Genomic DNA, 20510 nt, shown 5'->3' on the forward strand with positions numbered 1-20510 from the left:
CTTACTTGAAAAACTGCATTGATCATGCGGTGTTGCTGAGATTACATTAAAAAAATTTTTTTAATTTTTTATTTTGGAGTGTAGTTGATTTACAATGTTTTGTTAGTTTCAGGTGTACAGCAAAGTGATTCAGTTGTACATATACATATATCCATTCTTTTTCAGATTATTTTCCCATATAGGTTATTACAGAATACTGAGTAGAGTTTCCTGTGCTGTACAGTAGGTCGTTGTTGATTATCTGTTTTATATATAATAGTGTGTATATGTTAATCCCAAACCCCTAATTTATCCCTCCCCTCCACCTTTCCCCTTTGGTAACCATAAGTTTGTTTTCCAAGTCTGTGAGTCTGTTTCTGTTTTGTAAATAAGTTCATTTGTATCATGTTTTTAGATTCCACATATAAGTGATAACGTATGATGTTTGTCTTTCTCTGTCTGACTTACTTCACTTAGTATGATAATCTCTAGGTCCATCCATGTTGTTGCAAATGTCATTTTGTTTCTTTTCATGGCTGAGTAATATTCCATTGTATAAATGTACCACATCTTCTTTATCCATTCCTCTGTCAGTGGACATTTAGGTTGCTTCCATATGTTGGCTATTGTAAATAGTGCTGCAATGAACACTGGGGTGCATGTATCTTTTTTTTTTTTAATAGGAAGAACCATTGTGTTGTATACTTTATTTTTTTTATTTTTCAATTTATTTTATTTTTTAAAATTTTTGGCTGCATTGGGTCTTCATTGCTGTGCACGGGCTTTCTCTAGCTGTGGTGAGCAGGGGCTACTCTTTGTTGCAGTGAGCGGGCTTCTTGTTGCAGAGCACAGGCTCTAGGCGCACGGGCTTCAGTAGTTGCAGCACACGCGCTCAGTAGTTGTGGCTTGCGGGCTCTAGAGCGCAGGCTCAGTAGTTGTGGTGCATGGGCTCAGTTGCTCCGTGGCATGTGGGATCTCCCCGGACCAGGGCTCGAACCCGTGTCCCCTGCATTTGCAGGCGGATCCTTAACCACTGCACTACCAGGGAAGCCCTGACTGATGTTCGTATTTTTTTCTTTTTGGCCGTGCCACACAGCCTGTGGTTCCCGGACTAGGGATTGAATCTGGGCCCATGGCAGTGAAAGCACAGTCCTAAACACTAGACCCCAGGGAATTCTTTCCCCTGTTGTCCTTATAAGGGGAAATTTGGAAACAAGCACACAGGGAGAACACCTTGTGTACATTAGGGATATGCTGCCACAAGCCAGGAACTATCAAAAGCAGGGAGAGGCCTGGAATAGATCCTTCCCAATGGCCTTCAGAGGGAGCATGGGCCTGCTGATACCTGGATCTCAGACTTCTAGCTTCCAGAACAGTGAGGCAATACATTTCTCTTGTTTAGCCCATCCAGTTTGTGGTACTTGGTTATGGTAGCCTAGCAAGTGAATACAAGAGTATTTTACATTCCTTACCTGAACAGAGGAGTGGAAGCTTTCTACAGAAGATCTCATACAGGAAACTATTGCTGACATTTCTTCTGACTAGTGTTCTATCCCCTTTCCTTTCCATAAATTTGGGCGGATGATTCTTATTTATTGGACCAATACTTGTGAAGTCCCCCATTTTGTATAGTTTTTCATTAGAAAACATATTTCTTATCCTAACAAATCACTTCAGAAATCACATATTACAATGACTGAGGCAGCATTTAAAAACAGAACTTATAAAAGGAATAAGAAATATTACTAAAATCTGAATGTTGATGTTTCTGGTCCTGGACCAGACAAGAAGGCATAGACTTGTTTTTCTCTACTTATCCTGCTAAGCACAGCTATAAACCCTGGAGATGACAAGACACAACCAAGAACTCTGAAAGGTGCTAAGAAGGCGAGCTGGTTTGGGCCCCCAGGACCAGAGAACAGTAGTGACAGGGCACATGCATCCTACCACCACCAGGAGGAGGAGAAGAGTCCTTCCCAACCCCTAATCTAGCAACAGAAGGCAGTCCAGATAGGCTCATTCCTCCACCTCCCCCATAGGGAATGGGGGTCCCTCTGGTGGGCATGATACTACCTGGCAAGGGGGCTCATTGGGAGCCCAGGCAGAAATAAACAACCAGGGAGGCACTCTCCTTCCCCACAAGGCCTGAGACTCCCCTTTTCCACCAAGAGTTACCTAGGTAGGCGGGTGAGCTGAGCCTGAGGGAGAAATCCAGCTATAATGGGTAGACCAGTTCAGGAAGCTTCTTTATCCCTGTAGCCTAAGACTCTCCTCCTCCACCAAGAGATACTCAGCCCCCTCAGGCAGCACCAGCAGGAGCCAACAGAAGCCCCAGTGTCACCAGATAAACCAAGCTGACCAAAATAACACTGCAAAGCTGCTGAAAATTAAACTGCCATTGAAACCAGAGTCCACAAAAGCAGGCCAAGACCCGTGTGCTAACCCTAAATAGGGTGATGCCTGCTAAAAGATTTAGATGGATTCTAGTGTCTCCTAACATAACAGACAAAATGTCTAGGATATTATTAACAATCACCCATCATACCAACAACCAAGAAAAATCACAACTTGATTGAGAAAACACAGTCAGTGGATGCCAACACTGACCTGAGATTATAGAGCTAAATAAGTAGACGGGCTAGGATTAAAAACTCAGGTCTGCACAGCTCCAAAGCCACGAATTTAATCACAAAACTATCTTGGCTGATGGCTCACAATGGGATGATAGGAATTAGGTAAGAGTATAGTATAAAGACTGCTGTAAATATAAGGGATTTCATTTTCAGGTGCCTACAAATAAAGTCAGTTTTAGTCTAATAAATAAAAGTGAATTATAAGATCATTCACAGAAAACAAATACCAAACAGCACCCAAGCCTGCTTGGTACTGTTAGGCTTCAGATTAAAATAAAAATATCATAAACCAAGTTTCAATAAAATAATTTTATTTCCTAACACATGGCAAACATATACATCCAATACATACTTATCTTGGACATTTATTCACAGATGACTTCCAAACTACAACTGTCTTGATATTTAAGCAGGAACTAAAAGTTATCTTAGTTGATATGAAAGATGCTTTTAGATGGATAACAGTTTGGATATATTGGATTGGTCACAGCAGAATTTGATTGATTAGTTCTATAAATTTAAAGCTTGGAAAAGTTACTACTTTTGCATCTAATGCTTTCAGACGAAAAGGATGCAGCAATATCAGCTTGTATTCCAGAGAAATTTCCTTAGTTTTTCTGGTGATGGAACCACTTATCCACTGTAGTCAGGGAAAAGAAAAAATTAGAATCCCTGTTAGGAATCAAAATTACACCCAACATATAACAATGAATAATATATTTGCTTTAATGTATCCTCCTATGGATTACATTAAAACAAACCTACATACATGCAAAGCTTCACTACAGCAAAAACAGGTAATTTACCAGTGTTTTCTTTTGGGCTTCTTTACTCTTGATGCTGATACTATGGACATGCAGTTCTCACCAGAAGAACCTTACAGAGAATTCTAACATCTAAAGGTGGAAAGAACTGTTTCCTGGGTGAAGCAGCCTGGGGCCAAATGGGGACAAAGAGCCCAGCCTGCTCCAACCTCCACAAGGCACCTACCAGGAACTCCGAGAACAGTGGGTCATGGTCGTGCTGTCACAGGGGTGGCACTAAAGGTGGTATGTACAGCCATCTTTCTTCCCACATATGCTACAGAACTCTAAAAATGCTTCTTCTCCCCGTCCTTCTCTTTCTCTGTATGTATGTGGTATGTAAGATGTATCTATAGATATAGATGTAATTTTCCCACACATATGCATAATGTTTAATGTAATTTTACTAGATATAGATCTTACCATCTGTTGGTATTGTGCAGGCAGATTCACATGGTGGTGGTAACTAAAATAAAATGTTAAAATGTATTAGTCTAATCCCAGAAAAAGAATAAGCTAAAAAAGTATACTGATACAAAAATTAAAAGGAATCTAAACAGAAGACAACTATCCCAATTTTTAGGTCCTAAAAATAATTTACAATCGATAGTAACAATGCAGAGCTTGCTCTACTGCTAAGAAATGCTAACAAATTCAAACCTCTTAGCTTTTAATGACATACAGGAGAATAAATAATAAAAATAAATTTGTTACAGCAGAAACTAACACAACATTGTAAAGCAACTATACTCCAATAAAAAAAGAAACTGCTGGGCTTCCCTGGTGGCACAGTGGTTGAGAGTCCGCCTGCCGATGCAGGGGATACGGGTTCATGCCCCGGTCCGGGAAGATCCCACATGCCGCAGAGCGGCTACGCCCCTGAGCCATGGCCTCTGAGCCTGCACGTCCAGAGCCTGTGCTTCGCAACGGGAGAGGCCACAACAGTGAGAGGCCCGTGTAACACAAAAAAAACCCCAAACAAAACAAAAACTGCTTTTTGAAATAAAAAATTAAAAAATCAACATATGTGTATATAAAGGTTTTATATATACACACATATATATAAAATGTAGGCAGAATGTTCTCATTGAAAAGTTATGACTGTTAACCAATGGCTTTCCCCTTCCAATTTATCTTATTCATCTCAACTTTGTCAAAATTCATATATAAATAAAAATAAATCTAAATGTATTGGCTTCATCATTAAATTGTCCTTTTCCCTTGTATTACCCTGTTTAGAAGGCTGTAAAGTCAGACCTCATTTTCATTTGTTTTCCTTATTTAATATTGTAAATGAGAATAATTTTAGACAATTTTCAGTCTTTAGGTTAATACAAATCAAATCATTAAAAATAATACAAAAACAAAATTATTTCTTTGATGGACAGTTTACTTCCTCACATGAAATTCTCCTCTAGGACTATAAACCACTCCCGCAATGGTACTGAAATTTGGTAACTTTCTCATTCCTTGCTATGACCAAGTCAAATAAGTTCCCCTTGGTACTTCTGTGAAAAATGGCTTATGATAAATACCCAGGCACTTGGGTTACTTAGAACATTCTGGAGTCATTTTGATTTTTACAAATTGTCCTACTTTGTTATCTGCCCAATATAGTGTTGGCTAGGACCCTCCTCAGGTTTTCCCTCAGTCAAATGTCTACTTGTATTTATGGTTTGTAATTTCAAGATCTCACATTGTAATATGTGTACAGGACATCCTCAAATATTTATTGAAGGTACTTTCCCTCACCATTCAACACCATATTTTTTGGCCACCAGGCGTGTTCTTTTTCAAGGAAACCTTTACTTACAGCATCCACAATGGCTTTGGCAGCATCAGGATCACACTGGAAGGGGCTCTCAAACACTGTGGTATTCATGCTGTTGAACAAAGGAAAGTTGTCATGAGTCACAGTAACAAAAACTTCTCTCTTATTAAAACTCTCTCTTGTTAAAAATAACAAGTTGAAGGTGGTAGGCCAGATGAGATTCAAGTCTGGCTTAGTTGAAAGCTTTCTCACCTATATTAAATATTCTAATTATTTAATATATGGCTATTCTTGTGGTCAATTTTACTCAAATCCCTTAACAAGTTCAGATTTTAAAGTATGTGACTGAATGCAGTGTAATTCTCAATGAAAGAGCTAAGATGCAAATGAAAATGACAAACATATCTTTCCTAATTAGATAAAATGAAAAAAACAAAAAAATCCGGTTTCTATCAGTGTTGACATCTGAGATAGACACTCCTGGCAGGAGTAACACCTGGTTCAATATTCCTGAAAAATAATCTGGTAAAACGTGTCCACAACAAAATAATAAAAGAAAAAGTAAGAGAAAAAAATAAAAAAAAACAAAAAAGGTGTCTAAAACCTTTTAAAAAGCACATAATCTTTGATAGATAAATTCCACATCTCAGAACTCAGAGATTTAAACTATGATGTACAAAGATGTTCAACATACATGATTTCACTATTGGTAAGAGTGAATACTTGGAAGTAACCAAAATGTCCAACAACAGGGATGACTAAAAATGATTTATCCATGAGATGGAATATTATACAGATGGAATGTTATATAGTATAAAAGGATTATATTCTTAATGACATGAGAAATGCTTATAGTGTTAACTTTTTTAAGCCATAAATTGTATATACAATATGATCCTAATTATTTTTGAAAATATTATACTTATACACAAAGGACTGTAAAAAGAAAAAACTCTAAATGTTAATAAGAGTATCTATGGAAAAACTGTGATTAAAATGATTTTTTAAAAACTTTTTTTGGTTAACTATAGTTCAAAATTTCCTATCTATTAAATTATTGTGTATTATTATAACATGGGTATGATCAGAAATATTCTATTAAAATGAAAAAGAAATATCTTCAGTTACCTGCCACTTAACATGCATTAAGCCCATTTCCATAGAAATAATAGGACACCACAAAATAGAGAAGTTATTAAAAGCAAAGTCTCATGATTGTACATTTTCACACAAATGTGTGTAAGTGTGCTCAGTTTTTCTTATGTTTGTGGAGAGACAATGTTTGCATTTTACAGGACATTATCCTGACTTACAGAACAGAAGATTCCTGAGAATTATTTTTACATTAGGATTTTCTCATAATCAGAAAAAAATCTTACTACCCAGATAAACTGACATTTATTTAAAAAAGTAATACACATATATAGTTAGAAAATTCAGAAAGTCACAAATTGAAAGCCTCTCTCCCTCCCATCTCCAAATGGTTGTCTCCAAAGGCAATCATTATCTATAGCTCTTGTTTCCCTCCAGAAAAAAAAATTTAAATATAAACAGATGCTGGGGTGTGTGTGTGTGTGTATCTCACACCTTGCATAAATGGGATCATACTAAATATACTACTATGGACTTTGCTTTTCTCACTTAATATATTTTAGTCATCTTTCCTTATCAACATAGAGATAACTTTTTTTTTTTTACTGTGACATATACTGTTCTATTATATGGATGTGCTTAACCATTACATTTTGGTTATTTCTAACTTTTTGCTATTGTAAATGACACTTCAATGAACATCCTTATACATAAATCTTTTGGGACTATATCTATAGGATACATTCCTAGTAGTGGTTCTACAAAGAAATACATGCATTTAAAATTCTGGGCTGAATACTGTCAAATTGCCTTTCACAAAGGTTGTACCCATTTAAACTCTCACCAACCATATACATAGATAGATAGATTAGATAGATAGATAGATATAGATATAGATATTCTTGCCATCCGGCTATCATTTAATTTTTAAAAATTTTGCAAATCTACTGGGGGATAACACTATCTTTCTGAGCTGCATTTTAAATTATAAAATGAGGACTTCCATGGTGGCACAATGGTTAAGAATCCACCTGCCAATGCAGCGGACACAGGTTCAATCTCTGGTCTGGGAAGATCCCACATGCTGCGGAGCAACTAAGCCCATGCGCCACAACTACTGAGCCTGCACTCTAGAGCCCACGTGCTGCACCTACTGAGCCTGCGTGCTGCAACTGCTGAAGCCCGCATGCCTAGAGCCCATGCTCTGCAAGAAGAGAAGCCACCGCAATGAGAAATCTGCGCACCGCAACGAACAGTAGCCCCCGCTCACCACAACTAGAGAAAGCCCACGCACAGCAACAAAGACCCAACGCGGCCAAAAAAAAAAAAAAAAGAAACTAATTCCACTACTAATGAAATAAACAAATCCTGAAAGAATTTTTTAAAAAAATTATAAAATGAGACTGTACATCTTATATGTAAATTTTTTTTATCTGTTTCTCTCCTTCTATTGAATTATTCTTTTTCTTATCAATTTGAATAAGCTATTTATAAATTAAGGAATTTAGCCCTCTGTCATGTGTTGTTTAAGCAGAAACTGGGAAAAATTGTCTCCTGATACATAAAAAAAATAATACCACAAGTAAATCTTTCTTTTATGGATTTTGAGTTTGTCTTGTTTGGAAAGGTCTTCCCTACTATAAGCTAATGAATAAATTCACCTATGCTTTTTCTAGAATTTTCTCACATTACAGTTTATCTGTCTGGAATTAAATACTGATGTAAGACTAGGGTTACAAACCCTAGTTTGCAGCCAGCACCCAGTTAACGTGTGGATATAAAGTAGCTGGAGGTAAGAACACTGGTGCTGGGTTGCGTGCACAGGGCACTCGTGGAGCACCTGCCTGGTTACAGCACCTTTCCAAACTGAAACGGCCACAGCCATGAGGGTGGTTGCCAGTGTTTATATCTGGCGTAAGGAATGCAAGGAGCAAGATAGAGATCTAGTCTTATTTTCTTCCTAAACAGACAGTTGGTCCAAACCACTCATTTAAAATACCTTCTTTATTATAAAGTGAATTCCCATACATCTTTAGATCTACTTTAGGTCTATCAAACTCTAATAGAACTGAATAATTTGACTTTCTTCTTCAGTACCAAATTCTTAGTAAAATAATATTACTAAACAGTACCAAAATAATTAACACTCTTCCTCACCACCACTACCCTTACTTCTTTCAGAATTTCCCTCATTATTCTGAGATGCAGATTTTTTCTAGATGAAACTGAATGTTATTCATGAATATATATTATACCTTTCTATTTAATATCTTTTATATTTCTCAATAGAGTCAAACTTTTCTTCCGCTGGGTCCTTCAGGTTTCTTATTTATACTGTGTTTTGTTTTTAAATACTATTCTACATGAGATCTTTTACTCCATTATAGTTTCTGTTACACTTCATACAGAAAGCTAGCAATGTACATATATACTCATTTTGTAATCATTCACCTTGCTGAGTTCTTTTTTCTAGGGTTTTCTGGGTACACAATCATATCATCTGCAACAATTTGCTCCCCCTTTTCCAATATTCCTGCATCTTCTTTCTCTTATTTACTTCATCAACTAGTATTTCCAGAACAACACTAGTTAAGTGGTAATGGTGGGCATTCTCTTATAATCTTTAAAAGAGGAAGTACTGTACTAAAAATGATCTGGGGCCAGACAGACTTGGATGCGAGTCCTAACTCCAAAACACTTACTGTGGTATGACTTTGGTTAAGTTTAATCTCCCTGCATCTGTGTTGCAGGCTTGGCAAATATTAACTGCTCAATTATATTAGCTATTATTATTAGTAGTAGTTAATTCAGTGTGCATAGTAGATACTGGTTTAGTTGTAATGAACCTTACATATTCACATCAGAGAATACCAACCCTTGAACTCAACCTGATTATACCCATCCCATTCTGAGCACCCTGATGCTAGGCAGGTTTTCCCGATTAGCCTTACAAAGCTCTGATCTCACTGTGCCCTTTATAGTTTTAGTTTGTACTTATTCAGAGAGTATCTTGTGGCATTTTTCAGTTGTTTACATAGTTACCTTCTGTAAAGAAAAAAAATGTTGCCTGCCATTCCAGTTCTACAAGGATCAAGCCATTAGCCACTACAGTCACCCACGGACAGTGAGCCCTGAGGGGAATTCAGGATGGAGAAAACCAGGAGACATTTGGGTATATTGGCCCCTAGATAGTTAACATGAATTTCTAAGAAAAAGTTTCACATGACCCCAGATTCTTGCCTCTTCCCATATATAGAAAAACACTAAAATCATTAACTTGAGATGTCTCTTCTTTATGAATAGCAGTAATCTTTTTATGCTTGACTGCATGTTTTCCCGGCAAAAAAGTTCATATATATCCTGGCTCCTCCCTTATCTCTCCGGAGCAGTTCTTCAGAGCTATCTAAGAGGCTGTCTTCCGGGCTGCAGTCCTCGAATAAAACTTAACTCACGGGCTTCCCTGGTGGCGCAATGGTTGAGAATCCGCCTGCCGATGCAGGGGACACGGGTTCGTGCCCCGGTCCGGGAAGATCCCATATGCCGCGGAGCGGCTGGGCCAGTGAGCCATGGCTGCTGAGCCTGCGCGTCCGGAGCCTGTGCTCCGCAACGGGAGAGGCCACAACAGTGAGAGGCCCGCGTACCGCAAAAAAAAAAAAAAAAAAAAAGAAAAAACTTAACTCACAACCTTTCCGTTGTGTGGTTTTTCTTTCAGTCTACACTTCCTACCGACTTAAGCACTGACAAAACCAGTCTCTTTCCCTAAGTGAATGTAACGGTGGAGTATGTTAAGGTAATTAAAACCTCTGGAGTAAGCTAGTCTGCTTTGTGTGTTAAACATGCAGAAAAGAGTTAATGCTTACCAACTGATTCCTTTTCCATCAGTTTTCTTAGTCACTAATGCTCTCCAATAGTCATGAGTGCTTTTAATAATATCAATTGCAAAGTCCTATAATTTGAAGAGATATGCATTAGAATAATAGAAACGTGTTCTTTTCTTATTCTCAATATTTTCCCAAAGCCTGATAACTTTGTCTCTTTTGAATCACTTCTTTGTATCAAAAATGGAAGAAAACATTTAAATGAATAAATCAACATCAAGCCTGTCGTGTGTCTTTAGACATCTGTTTTAGGATCATATTGTCTTTAGATGGTAACAATATGGTTAAATTATAAGTCTCAATACAAATAGGCCTAAAGCTATAGTTCTGAGTGACACATTACCTTATCTTTAAATTCTGCGTTGAAAGCAAACTGGTTCTCAGGTTTTCCATCAGGAACCTTGTACCTTCTAAACCAGTCCACAGTAGCTTCCAGGTAGCCAGGTTTCAGCCGCTTGACATCATTAATATCTAAGAAGAGAATAAGATTCTCTTCTCAGATTGCAAGATATGTTTGTAATTATTTATGCATTCAATAAAAATATCAAGTGCTTACTTTGAAAGAGCTACAGGATGGATTATCAAAAACTTTCAAGACAATGTTAGAGCTAACACCTTGTTGAGAAGAGAACACATACACACATTAAAAGGAAATCATCGGGGCTTCCCTGATGGCGCAGTGGTTAAGAATCCACCTGCCAATGCAGGGGACACAGGTTTGAGCCCTGTTCTGGGAAAATCCCACATGCCGCAGAGCAACTAAGCCCATGCGCCACAACTACTGAGCCTGCGCCCTAGAGCCCTTGAGCTACAACTACTGAGCCCTTGCACCACAACTACTGAAGCCTGCGCGCCTAGAGCCCATGCTCCACAAGAGAAGCCACCACAGTGAGAAGCCTGGGCACTGCAGTGAAGAGTAGCCCCCGCTCACCTCAACTAGAGAAAGCCCGCAAAGCAACTAAGACCCAACGCAGCCAAAACTAAATTAAATAAATAAATAAAAGGAAATCATCTAGTCTTTTTTTTTTTTTTTTGTGGTACGCGGGCCTCTCACTGTTGTGGCCTCTCCCGTTGCGGAGCACAGGCTCCGGACGCGCAGGCTCAGCGGCCATGGCTCACGGGCCCAGCCGCTCCGCGGCATGTGGGATCTTCCCAGACCGGGGCACAAACCCGCGTCCCCTGCATCGGCAGGCGGACTCTCAACCACTGCGCCACCAGGGAAGCCCCATCTAGTGTCTTAAAATAGCTCTGACATTAAGTATACTAAGAGAACAATCAGTATCAGTACCACAGTGACTCCTATTAGATAAGAGAAGGGAGAAATAACTGGCAGCTACATAATGAGAATAGTTTGGCAGGTGTACATAACTTCTAAGAGACAGAAGATACCAAAAGACAGTTTGAGGCTGTATTCAAGGATCACACCCCAATTACATACAAAAAGACAAGAAAAATGCATTACACATATTCATTGATAGGTTACATATTAAATGTGAATAGGCTTTTCTCACTCTACAGTATAGGCATTCAGTATCACAATACTTTAGTTCTCACCAACAAAAAAAAGTGTCCTGTGTAAAAAACTTTTTAAAGTTTCTGTACAGCCATTAACAGTGCCTAGCCTCAATGTCATCAAACTCAAGTTTAAATGACTGAACTGCTTCTCCATGCAAACAAATATTAGATACATGTGCAAAAAAAAAAAAAATCCATCAGGAAAATTGTAATTGGAAGGAGGAATACATTCAACAACAGCTTATTTATATTTCTATAAAATAACTTTGCTTAAGCCCAGTTTATAATCTACATAGTTAAAGAATACCATGCATTTTATTATCAGGGTACCACTAAAAGTATGGGAAGGTTACAAAGTGAACTGGGAAATGTTCAAACACAGAAAAATTTCAAGGAACTTAGAATTCATATAAAACATATCACCTGATACAGAAATAGTTTGAAAATCCAGAAATCCAAAATACAAGTGTAGGGTATCTTCCAACAAATTTTCCATCCAGTTCTATTCCTTAGGAATACCAACTAGGTGCCCGACAATTCAGTTCTATAATGACACTATCTAACTGGAGTTACATCAGGTCCCACAGTCAGAGGGTTCAGTCCCTCAAGACTGATCCCACTTCAGATGCTGGTCTCAAGTCCCAGGCCACCCATACTTCTGACCAACAGCTATAAATCAGACTTCCCTACAACTCTCTCCTCAGGTTTGATAATTTTCTAGAAAGACTCACAAAAACTCAGGAAAACACTGTGCTATGTTTACTGGTTTAGTATAAAGGATACAACTCAGGAACAGTCCAATGGAGGAGATGCATAGGGCACGGTATGCGGGGTGCATAGTTTCCATGCCCTCCGGTGGGGAGGCGTGCCACCCTCCCAGCAATTCAGTGTGTTCACCAACTTACAAGTGCTCTACATCTCGTGACTCCAGACTTTTTATGGAGCCTCCCCTCCCGATTCCAGAGGTCAGTGGTTGGGGCTGGAGGTTCCCACCCTCTAATCATTCAGTTTTTCTGTTGACTGAACTGGTCTGAGGCTAGCTAGGGGCCCCACCATAAGTCACCTTATTAGCATAAACTCAGGGGTGATGAAAGGGGCTCATTATAAATAAAAAAGACACTCGTCACTCAGGAAAGTCCAAGTGTTTTAGGAGTTCCTTGCCAGGAACTGGAGACAAAGATCAAACATATTTTTGTATTACATTGCAGCAAGGAAAAATATAACAGTTGATTAACTCACTGACTGTGAACCAGGTATTGAAAGGTATGCTGGATCCTGACTAGGGAACTGTGAACACCAGACCCAGAGGAAAAAAGTAGGAGAAAAGAACTCAGTCAATTTTTGTTCCTCCAGTTGTACATTATACACGTACAGATAAAGCCAGTGGTCTGCAGAGCTCCCTGAACTGCCTCCTGATGCCACATCAAGATGCTACCAAAGACAAGGACTTCCCTGGCAGTCCAGTGGTTAGGACTCCGTGCTTTCATTGCCAAGGGCCCAGGTTCACCTCCTGGTAAGGGAACTAAGATCCCACAAACCACACGGCAAAAAAAAACCACAAAAAAACCCCTAGGATTAAAATATAAAAATAACCCCTCCAAAAGTCACTGAATTTCAGAATAAAATAAATTAAAAAAAAAAAAGATCCTACCAAAGACAGCACCAATTCTGTGCTGTTCCCTGGGTTCAGCCTCTAACCAGCCCGCAACCATGAGCATAAAATGCTCAATTTCCTGATGCCCACAACTGAGGCAGAAGGGTTACTGGCCGTCGTGGGCCCACAATAACAAAGGGGATCAACATGGCCAACTTGGTTGCTTTACTGGGTAGGCCATTCTCTTCCATGGCTCTGTGTGTATCCCTCCCAAAGTTGTGGCTTGTCAAGAGTTCTACTCTTAGTTCTACCTAATACTCTTCCAGTTATAACTGATGATGGACATTGCCTTAGGTTGACATTTAAGGAAAGCTGCATACTGCTTGCATCATGGGGCAAGCCCCCCAGAGAAAATTTTAGGGTCCTAATAACCTCTACTGCAGGGAAATGACACCCAGAAAATTGTGCTGATGTAATGATGGCGTGGCTTCATTAACTGTGGCCAAAGCACGCTATTTAGCATGTACACTCTTGTGTAAATAGCACATCTGAAAATGGACACACATTCCTACATTTAGAATCAGAGCTAAATGTAGGAATGCATTCTCATTGTACAAAATTTAGTCAATACAGAAGTATCTGAAACAAAAAGTCAGACTCTTTTCATCTTTCTTCCCATTGTACTATTAAAGGTTGGTGTTGAGTCCTTTTTAAATGAGTTTACATATAAATTTGCATATATTTAAATATATATGCGATCGTACTCTGTAAAACAGCAGAAAGAAATAAGAGCTATATTTATAAAATTCTTAGAAGGAAACATAACTAAATCTTTGTGACCCTGGATTAGGCAATGGTTTCTTAATGATACCAAAAGCACAAGCAATAAAAAAATAAACTACATCAAAACGAAAAACCTGCGTGCTTCAAAGGATACCATTAAGAAAATGAAAGGACAAATCCACAAAATGGAAGAAAATACAGACAAATCATATATGTGATAAAGGTTTAGTATCCAAAACATATAAGTACTCTTATATCTCAAAAATAAAAAGACACATCCCACTAGAAGGGTTATAATTTAAAAAGATTTAAATAACAACTAGTGCTGGCAAAGAAGTAGAAAAATCGGAACCTTATGCACTGCTGACAGGACTGTAAGATGGTGAAGCCATTTTGGAAAAACGTTTGGCAGTTCCTCAAGAGGCTAAACATAAGAGTTACCGTATGACTCAGGAACTCCACTCCTAGGTATATACACCTAAGAGGATTAAAAACACACATCCACACAAAAACTTGTACTGGAATGTTCACAGCAGCTGCATTATTCCTAATAGCCAAAAACAACCCAAATGTCCATCAACAGATGAATGGATAAACAAAATGTGATATATATCTATATAATAGAATATAACTTAGCCATTAAAAAAATGAGTACTATTACATGCTACAACATGGATGAACCTAGAAAACCTTATGCTAAGTAAAAGAAACCTGACACAAAAAGGCCACATATTTTACAATTCCAGGTATATGAAATATCCAGAATAGGCAAATTCATAGACACAGAAAGCAGATTAGTGGTTGTCGGGTCCTGGGAGGAGGAGGGAACAGGGAATGACTACTTAAAGGTACAGAGTTTCTCTTTGGGGTGATGTAAATGTTCTAGAATGAGATAAGTGGTGAGTTGCATAACACTGTGAATGTACTAAATGCCACTGAATTGTACACTTTAAAATAGTTCAAATGGTGAATTTTATGTTATCTTAATTTTAGCACCAAAAAAAAAGGGAATGAAGTACTGATACACGTTACAATGTGGATGAACCTTGAAATCAGTATGCTAACTGAAAGAAGCCGGATATCATGTGACCCCATTTATGTGAAATTTTCAGAATAGGCAAATCCATAAAGACAGACAATAGACTGGTAGTTGTCAGGGACTGAGCAATGTGGGGATAGGGGGTGACTGCTAATGGATATGGGGCTTCCTGTCAGAGTGGTGAAAATGTTCTGGAATTAGATAGTGGTGATGGTTAACAGACTAGTGTATGTATCAAAAACCACAGAACTGCACACTTTAAAATGGTGAATTTTATGGCATGTGGATTATATCTCAGTTTTCAAATTTTTAAAAATAAATAAATAGAGCAACTAAGTGTTAGCATGTGGGGAAGGAAAGAAGAAAACAGGAAATACAAACTACCAGAAATTTTCTTTCCTGGAATGAAGGAGAAAGTTTACTTAGTTAACCACAGAAGTTCAGTAGTAGAAATAACAATGCTTTGTCAAATGTTTTGCTCCTCCATTCTTTAACAGTTTGAAGGCATGGGCTTAACAACTGTCATTACAGGTTAAGTTTGGTGCTGGGTAAGATTTAGGTATAAAGACTTCAGACCCTACAGATATTTCTTACCATTATAATTGGCTGCATCAGGATCATCCACATTAATGGCAATGACTTTCCAGTCGGTTTCCCCTTCATCGATCATAGCCAGTATGCCCAGAACTTTCACCCTGATTATTTCCCCTCTTGCACATACCTGAAAGTCAAAATCCACAGCCAGGTCAATACTACAGAATGAAACTTTGGAAGAAAAGTTTTACTTGGTGGATAATAGGAAATGAGGAAGACGCCAAATTTCTGCAAACTTAAGATTGTTCCTTTAAGCAATTTTTAAAAAGCTAGGAGGGACCTTCAAGATGGAGGAGGAGTAAGATGTGGAGATCCACCTTCCACTCCACAAATACATCAAAAATACATCTACATGTGGAACAACTCCTACAGAACACTGACTGAATGCTGGCAGAAGACCTCAGACTTCCCAAAAGGGTCTTGGTGCTCCAGCCAGGTGTCAGGCCTGAGCCTCTGAGGTGGGAGAGCCGAGTTCAGGACATCGGACCACCAGAGACCTCCTGGCCCCACGTAATATCAATCAACGAGAGCTCTCCCAAAGATCTCTGTCTCAAAGCTAAGACCCAGATCCACTCAATGACCAGCAAGCTCCAGTGCTGGACACACCATGACAAACAACCAGCAAGACAGGAAGACAACCCCACCCATTAGCAGAGAGGCTGTCTAAAATCATACTAAGTTCACAGACACCCCAAAACACACCACCGGATGCGTTCCTGCCCACCAGAAAGACAAGATCCAGCCTCATCCACCAGAACACAGGCACCAGTCCCCCCGACCAGGAAGCCTACACAAGCCACTGAACCAACCTTACCCACTGGGCGCAGACACCAAAAATAATGGGAAATATGAACATGCAGCCTGTGAAAAGGAGACCCCAAACACCGTAAGTTAAGCAAAATGAGAAGACAGAGAAATACGCAGCAGATGAAGGAGCAAGGTAAAAACGAACCAGACCAACAAATGAAGAGGAAATAGGCAGTCTACCTGAAAAAGAATTCAGAGTAATGATAGTAAAGATGATCCAAAATCTTGGAAACAGAATGGAGAAAATACAAGAAATGTTTAACAAGGACCTAGAAGAACCAAAGAGCAAACAAACAATGACAAATAACACAATAAATGAAATTAAAAATTCTCTAGAAGGAGTCAATAGCAGAATAACGGAGGCAGAAGAACAAATAAGTGACCTGGAAGATAAAATAGTGGAAATAACTACCGCAGAGTAAAGAAAAAAAGAATGAAAAGAATTGAGGACAGTTTCAGAGACCTCTGGGACAACATTAAATGCACCAACATTTGAATTATAGGGGTCCCAGAAGAAGAAGAGAAAAAGAAAGGGACTGAGAAAATATTTGAAGAGATTATAGTTGAAAATTTCCCTAATATGGGAAAGGAGATAGTCAATCAAGTTCAGGAAGCACAGAGAGTCCCATACAGGATAAATCCAAGGAGAAACACACCAAGACACATATTAATCAAACTATCAAAAATTAAATACAGAGAAAAAATATTAAAAGCAGCAAGGGAGGGCTTCTCTGGTGGTGTAGTGGTTAAGAATCTGCGTGCCAATGCAGGAGACACAGGTTCGAGCCCTGGTCTGGGAGGATCTCACATGCTGCAGAGCAACTAAGCCCGTGCACCAAAACTACTGAGCCTGTGCTCTAAAGCCTTCGAGCCAAGCTACTGAAGTCGGTGTGCCTAGAGCCCACGCTCTGCAACAAGAAAAGCCACCACAATGAGAAGCCCGCGCACCGCAACAAAGAGTAGCCCCCGCTCACCGCAACTAGAGAAAGGCCACGCACAGCAACGAAGGCCCAACACAGCCCCCGAAAAATAAATTTATTTTTAAAAAAGCAGCAAGGGAAAAGCTACAAATAACATACAAAGAAATTCCCATAAGGTTAACAGCTAATCTTTCAGCAGAAACTCTGCAAGCCAGAAGGGAGTGGCAGGACACATTTAAAGTGATGAAAGGGAAAAACCTACAATCAACATTACTCTACCCAGCAAGGATCTCAACCAGATTTGACGGAGAAATTAAAACCTTTACAGACAAGCAAAAGCTAAGAGAATTCAGCACTACCAAACCAGCTTTAGAACAAATGCTAAAGGAACTTCTCTAGGCAGGAAACACAAGAGAAGGAAAAGACCTACAATAACAAACCCAAAAGAATTAAGAAAATGGAAATAGGAACATACATATGGATAATTACCTTAAATGTAAATGGTTTAAATGCTCCAACCAAAAGACATAGACTGGCTGAATGGATACAAAAACAAGACCCGTATATATGCTGTCTGCAAGAGACCCATTTCAGACCTAGGGACACACACAGACTGAAAGTGAGGGGATGGAAAAAGATATTCCATGCAAATGGAAATCAAAAGGAAGCTGGAGGAGCAATTCTCATATCAGACAAAACAGACTTTAAAATAAAGACTATTACAAGAGATGAAGAAGGATACTATATAATGATCAAGGGATCACACCAAGAGTATATAACAATGGATACACTTTCTTCTCAAGTGTTCATGGAAGATTCTCCAGGATAGATCATATCTTGGGTTACAAATCAAGCCTTTAAATTTAAGAAAATTGAAAATGTATCAAGTACCTTTTCCGACCACAATGCTATGAGACTAGATATCAGTTACAGGAAAAAAACTGTAAAAAATACAAACACATGGAAGCTAAACAATATGCTACTAAATAACCAAGAAATCACTGAAGAAATCAAAGAGGACATAAAAAAACACCTAGAAACAAATGACAATGAAAACACGATGACCTAAAACCTATGCAATGCAGCAAAAGCAGTTCTAAGAGGGAAGTTTATAGCAATACAATCCTACCTTAAGAAACAGGAAACATCTCGAATAAACAACCTAACTTTGCACCTAAAGCAATTAGAGAAAGAAGAAAAAAAAAACCCCAAATTTAGCAGAAGAAAAGAAATCATAAAGATCAGATCAGAAATAAATGAAAAAGAAATGAAGGAAACGATAGCAAAGATCAATAAAACTAAAAGCTGGTTCTTTGAGAAGATAAACAAAATTGATAAACCATTAGCCAGACTCATCAAGAAAAAAAGGGAGAAGACTCAAATCAACAGAATTAGAAATGAAAAAGGAGAAGTAACAACTGACACTGCAGAAATACAAAAGATCATGAGAGATTACTACAAGCAACTATATACCAATAAAATGGACAACCTGGAAGAAATGGACAAATTCTTAGAAAAGCACAACCTTCCAAGACTGAACTAGGAAGAAACAGAAAATACTAACAGACCAATCACAGCACTGAAATTGAAACTGTGATTAAAAATCTTCCAGGGCTTCCCTGGTGGCGCAGTGGTTGGGAGTCCGCCTGCCGATGCAGGGGACGCGGGTTCGTGCCCCGGTTCGGGAAGATCTCACGTGCCGCAGAGCGGCTGGGCCTGTGACCCACGGCCGCTGAGCCTGCGCATCCAGAGCCTGTGCTCCGCAGCAGGAGAGGCCACAACAGTGAGAGGCCCGCATACGGCAAAAAAAAAAAAAAAAAAAAAAATCTTCCAACAAACAAAAGCCCAGGACCAGATGGCTTCACAGGCGAATTCTATCAAACATCTAGAGAAGAGCTAACACCTATACTTCTCAAGCTCTTCCAAAATATAGCAGAGGGTGGAATACTCCCAAACTCATTCTTGAGGCCACCATCACTCTGATACCAAAACCAGACAAAGATGTTACAAAAATAGAAAACTACAGGCCAGTATCACTGATGAATATAGATGCAAAAATCCTCAACAAAATACTAGCAAAAAGAATCCAGCAGCACATTAAAAGGATCATACACCATGATCAAGTGGGGTTTACCCCAGGAATGCAAGGATTCTTGAATCCTAAAGATGCTACCAGAAAACTACTAGAGCTAATCAATGTATTTGGTAAAGTAGCAGGATACAAAATTAATGCACAGAAATCTCTGGCATTCCTGTACACTAATGATGAAAAATCTGAAAGAGAAATTAAGGAAACACTCCCATTTACCACTGCAACAAAAAGGATAAAATACCTAGGACTAAACCTACCTAAGGAGACAAACGAACTGTATGCAGAAAACTATAAGACACTGATGAAAGAAATGAAAGATGATACAAACAGATGGAGAGATAGACCATGTTCCTGGACTGGAAGAATCAACATTGTGAAAATGATTATACTACCCAAAGCAATCTACAGACTCAATGCCATCCCTATCAAACTACCACTGGCATTTTTCACAGAACTAGAACAAAAAATTTCACAATTCGTATGGAAACACAAAAGACCCCGAATAGCCAAAACAATCTTGAGAAAGAAAAACGGAGCTGGAGGAATCAGGCTCCCTGACTTCAGACTATACTACAAAGCTACAGTAATCAAGACAGTATGGTACTGGCACAAAAACAGAAATATAGATCAGTGGAACAGGATAGAAAGCCCTGAGAAAAACCCATGCACATATGGTCACCTTATCTTTGATAAAGGAGGCAAGAATATACAATAGAGAAAAGACAACCTCTTCAATAAGTGGTGCTGGGAAAACCGGACAGCTACATGTAAAAGAATGAAATTAGAACACTCCCTAACACCATACACAAAAATAAACTCAAAATGGATTAAGGACCTAAATGTAAGGCCAGATACTATAAAACTCTTAGACGAAAACATAGGCAGAACACTCTATGACATAAATCACAGCAAGATCCTTTTTGACCCACCTCCTAGAGAAATGGAAATAAAAACAAAAATAAATGGGACCTAATGAAACTTAAAAGCTTTTGCACAGCAAAGGAAACCAT

General features: G+C 38.8%; 1 protein-coding gene across 1 annotated transcript in view; it reads right to left on the bottom strand.

The window, feature by feature from the left end:
- Positions 1–2906: 2906 nt before the first annotated feature.
- Positions 2907–20510, bottom strand: part of PPA1 (inorganic pyrophosphatase 1) — a 38024-nt gene continuing 20420 nt past the window's right edge. Inside the window, exons 6-11 of the mRNA XM_024132109.3 lie at positions 15682–15808; positions 10500–10627; positions 10139–10224; positions 5229–5298; positions 3839–3881; positions 2907–3252 (exon numbers count right to left, since the gene is read on the bottom strand). Of these exons, the coding sequence (XP_023987877.1) occupies positions 3221–3252; positions 3839–3881; positions 5229–5298; positions 10139–10224; positions 10500–10627; positions 15682–15808 (486 nt within the window). The 3' untranslated portion in view covers positions 2907–3220. The remainder of the gene's footprint in view (positions 3253–3838; positions 3882–5228; positions 5299–10138; positions 10225–10499; positions 10628–15681; positions 15809–20510) is intronic.

This window comes from Physeter macrocephalus, chromosome 20, assembly GCF_002837175.3.
Source record: "Physeter macrocephalus isolate SW-GA chromosome 20, ASM283717v5, whole genome shotgun sequence".
Lineage (NCBI taxonomy): Eukaryota > Metazoa > Chordata > Mammalia > Artiodactyla > Physeteridae > Physeter > Physeter macrocephalus.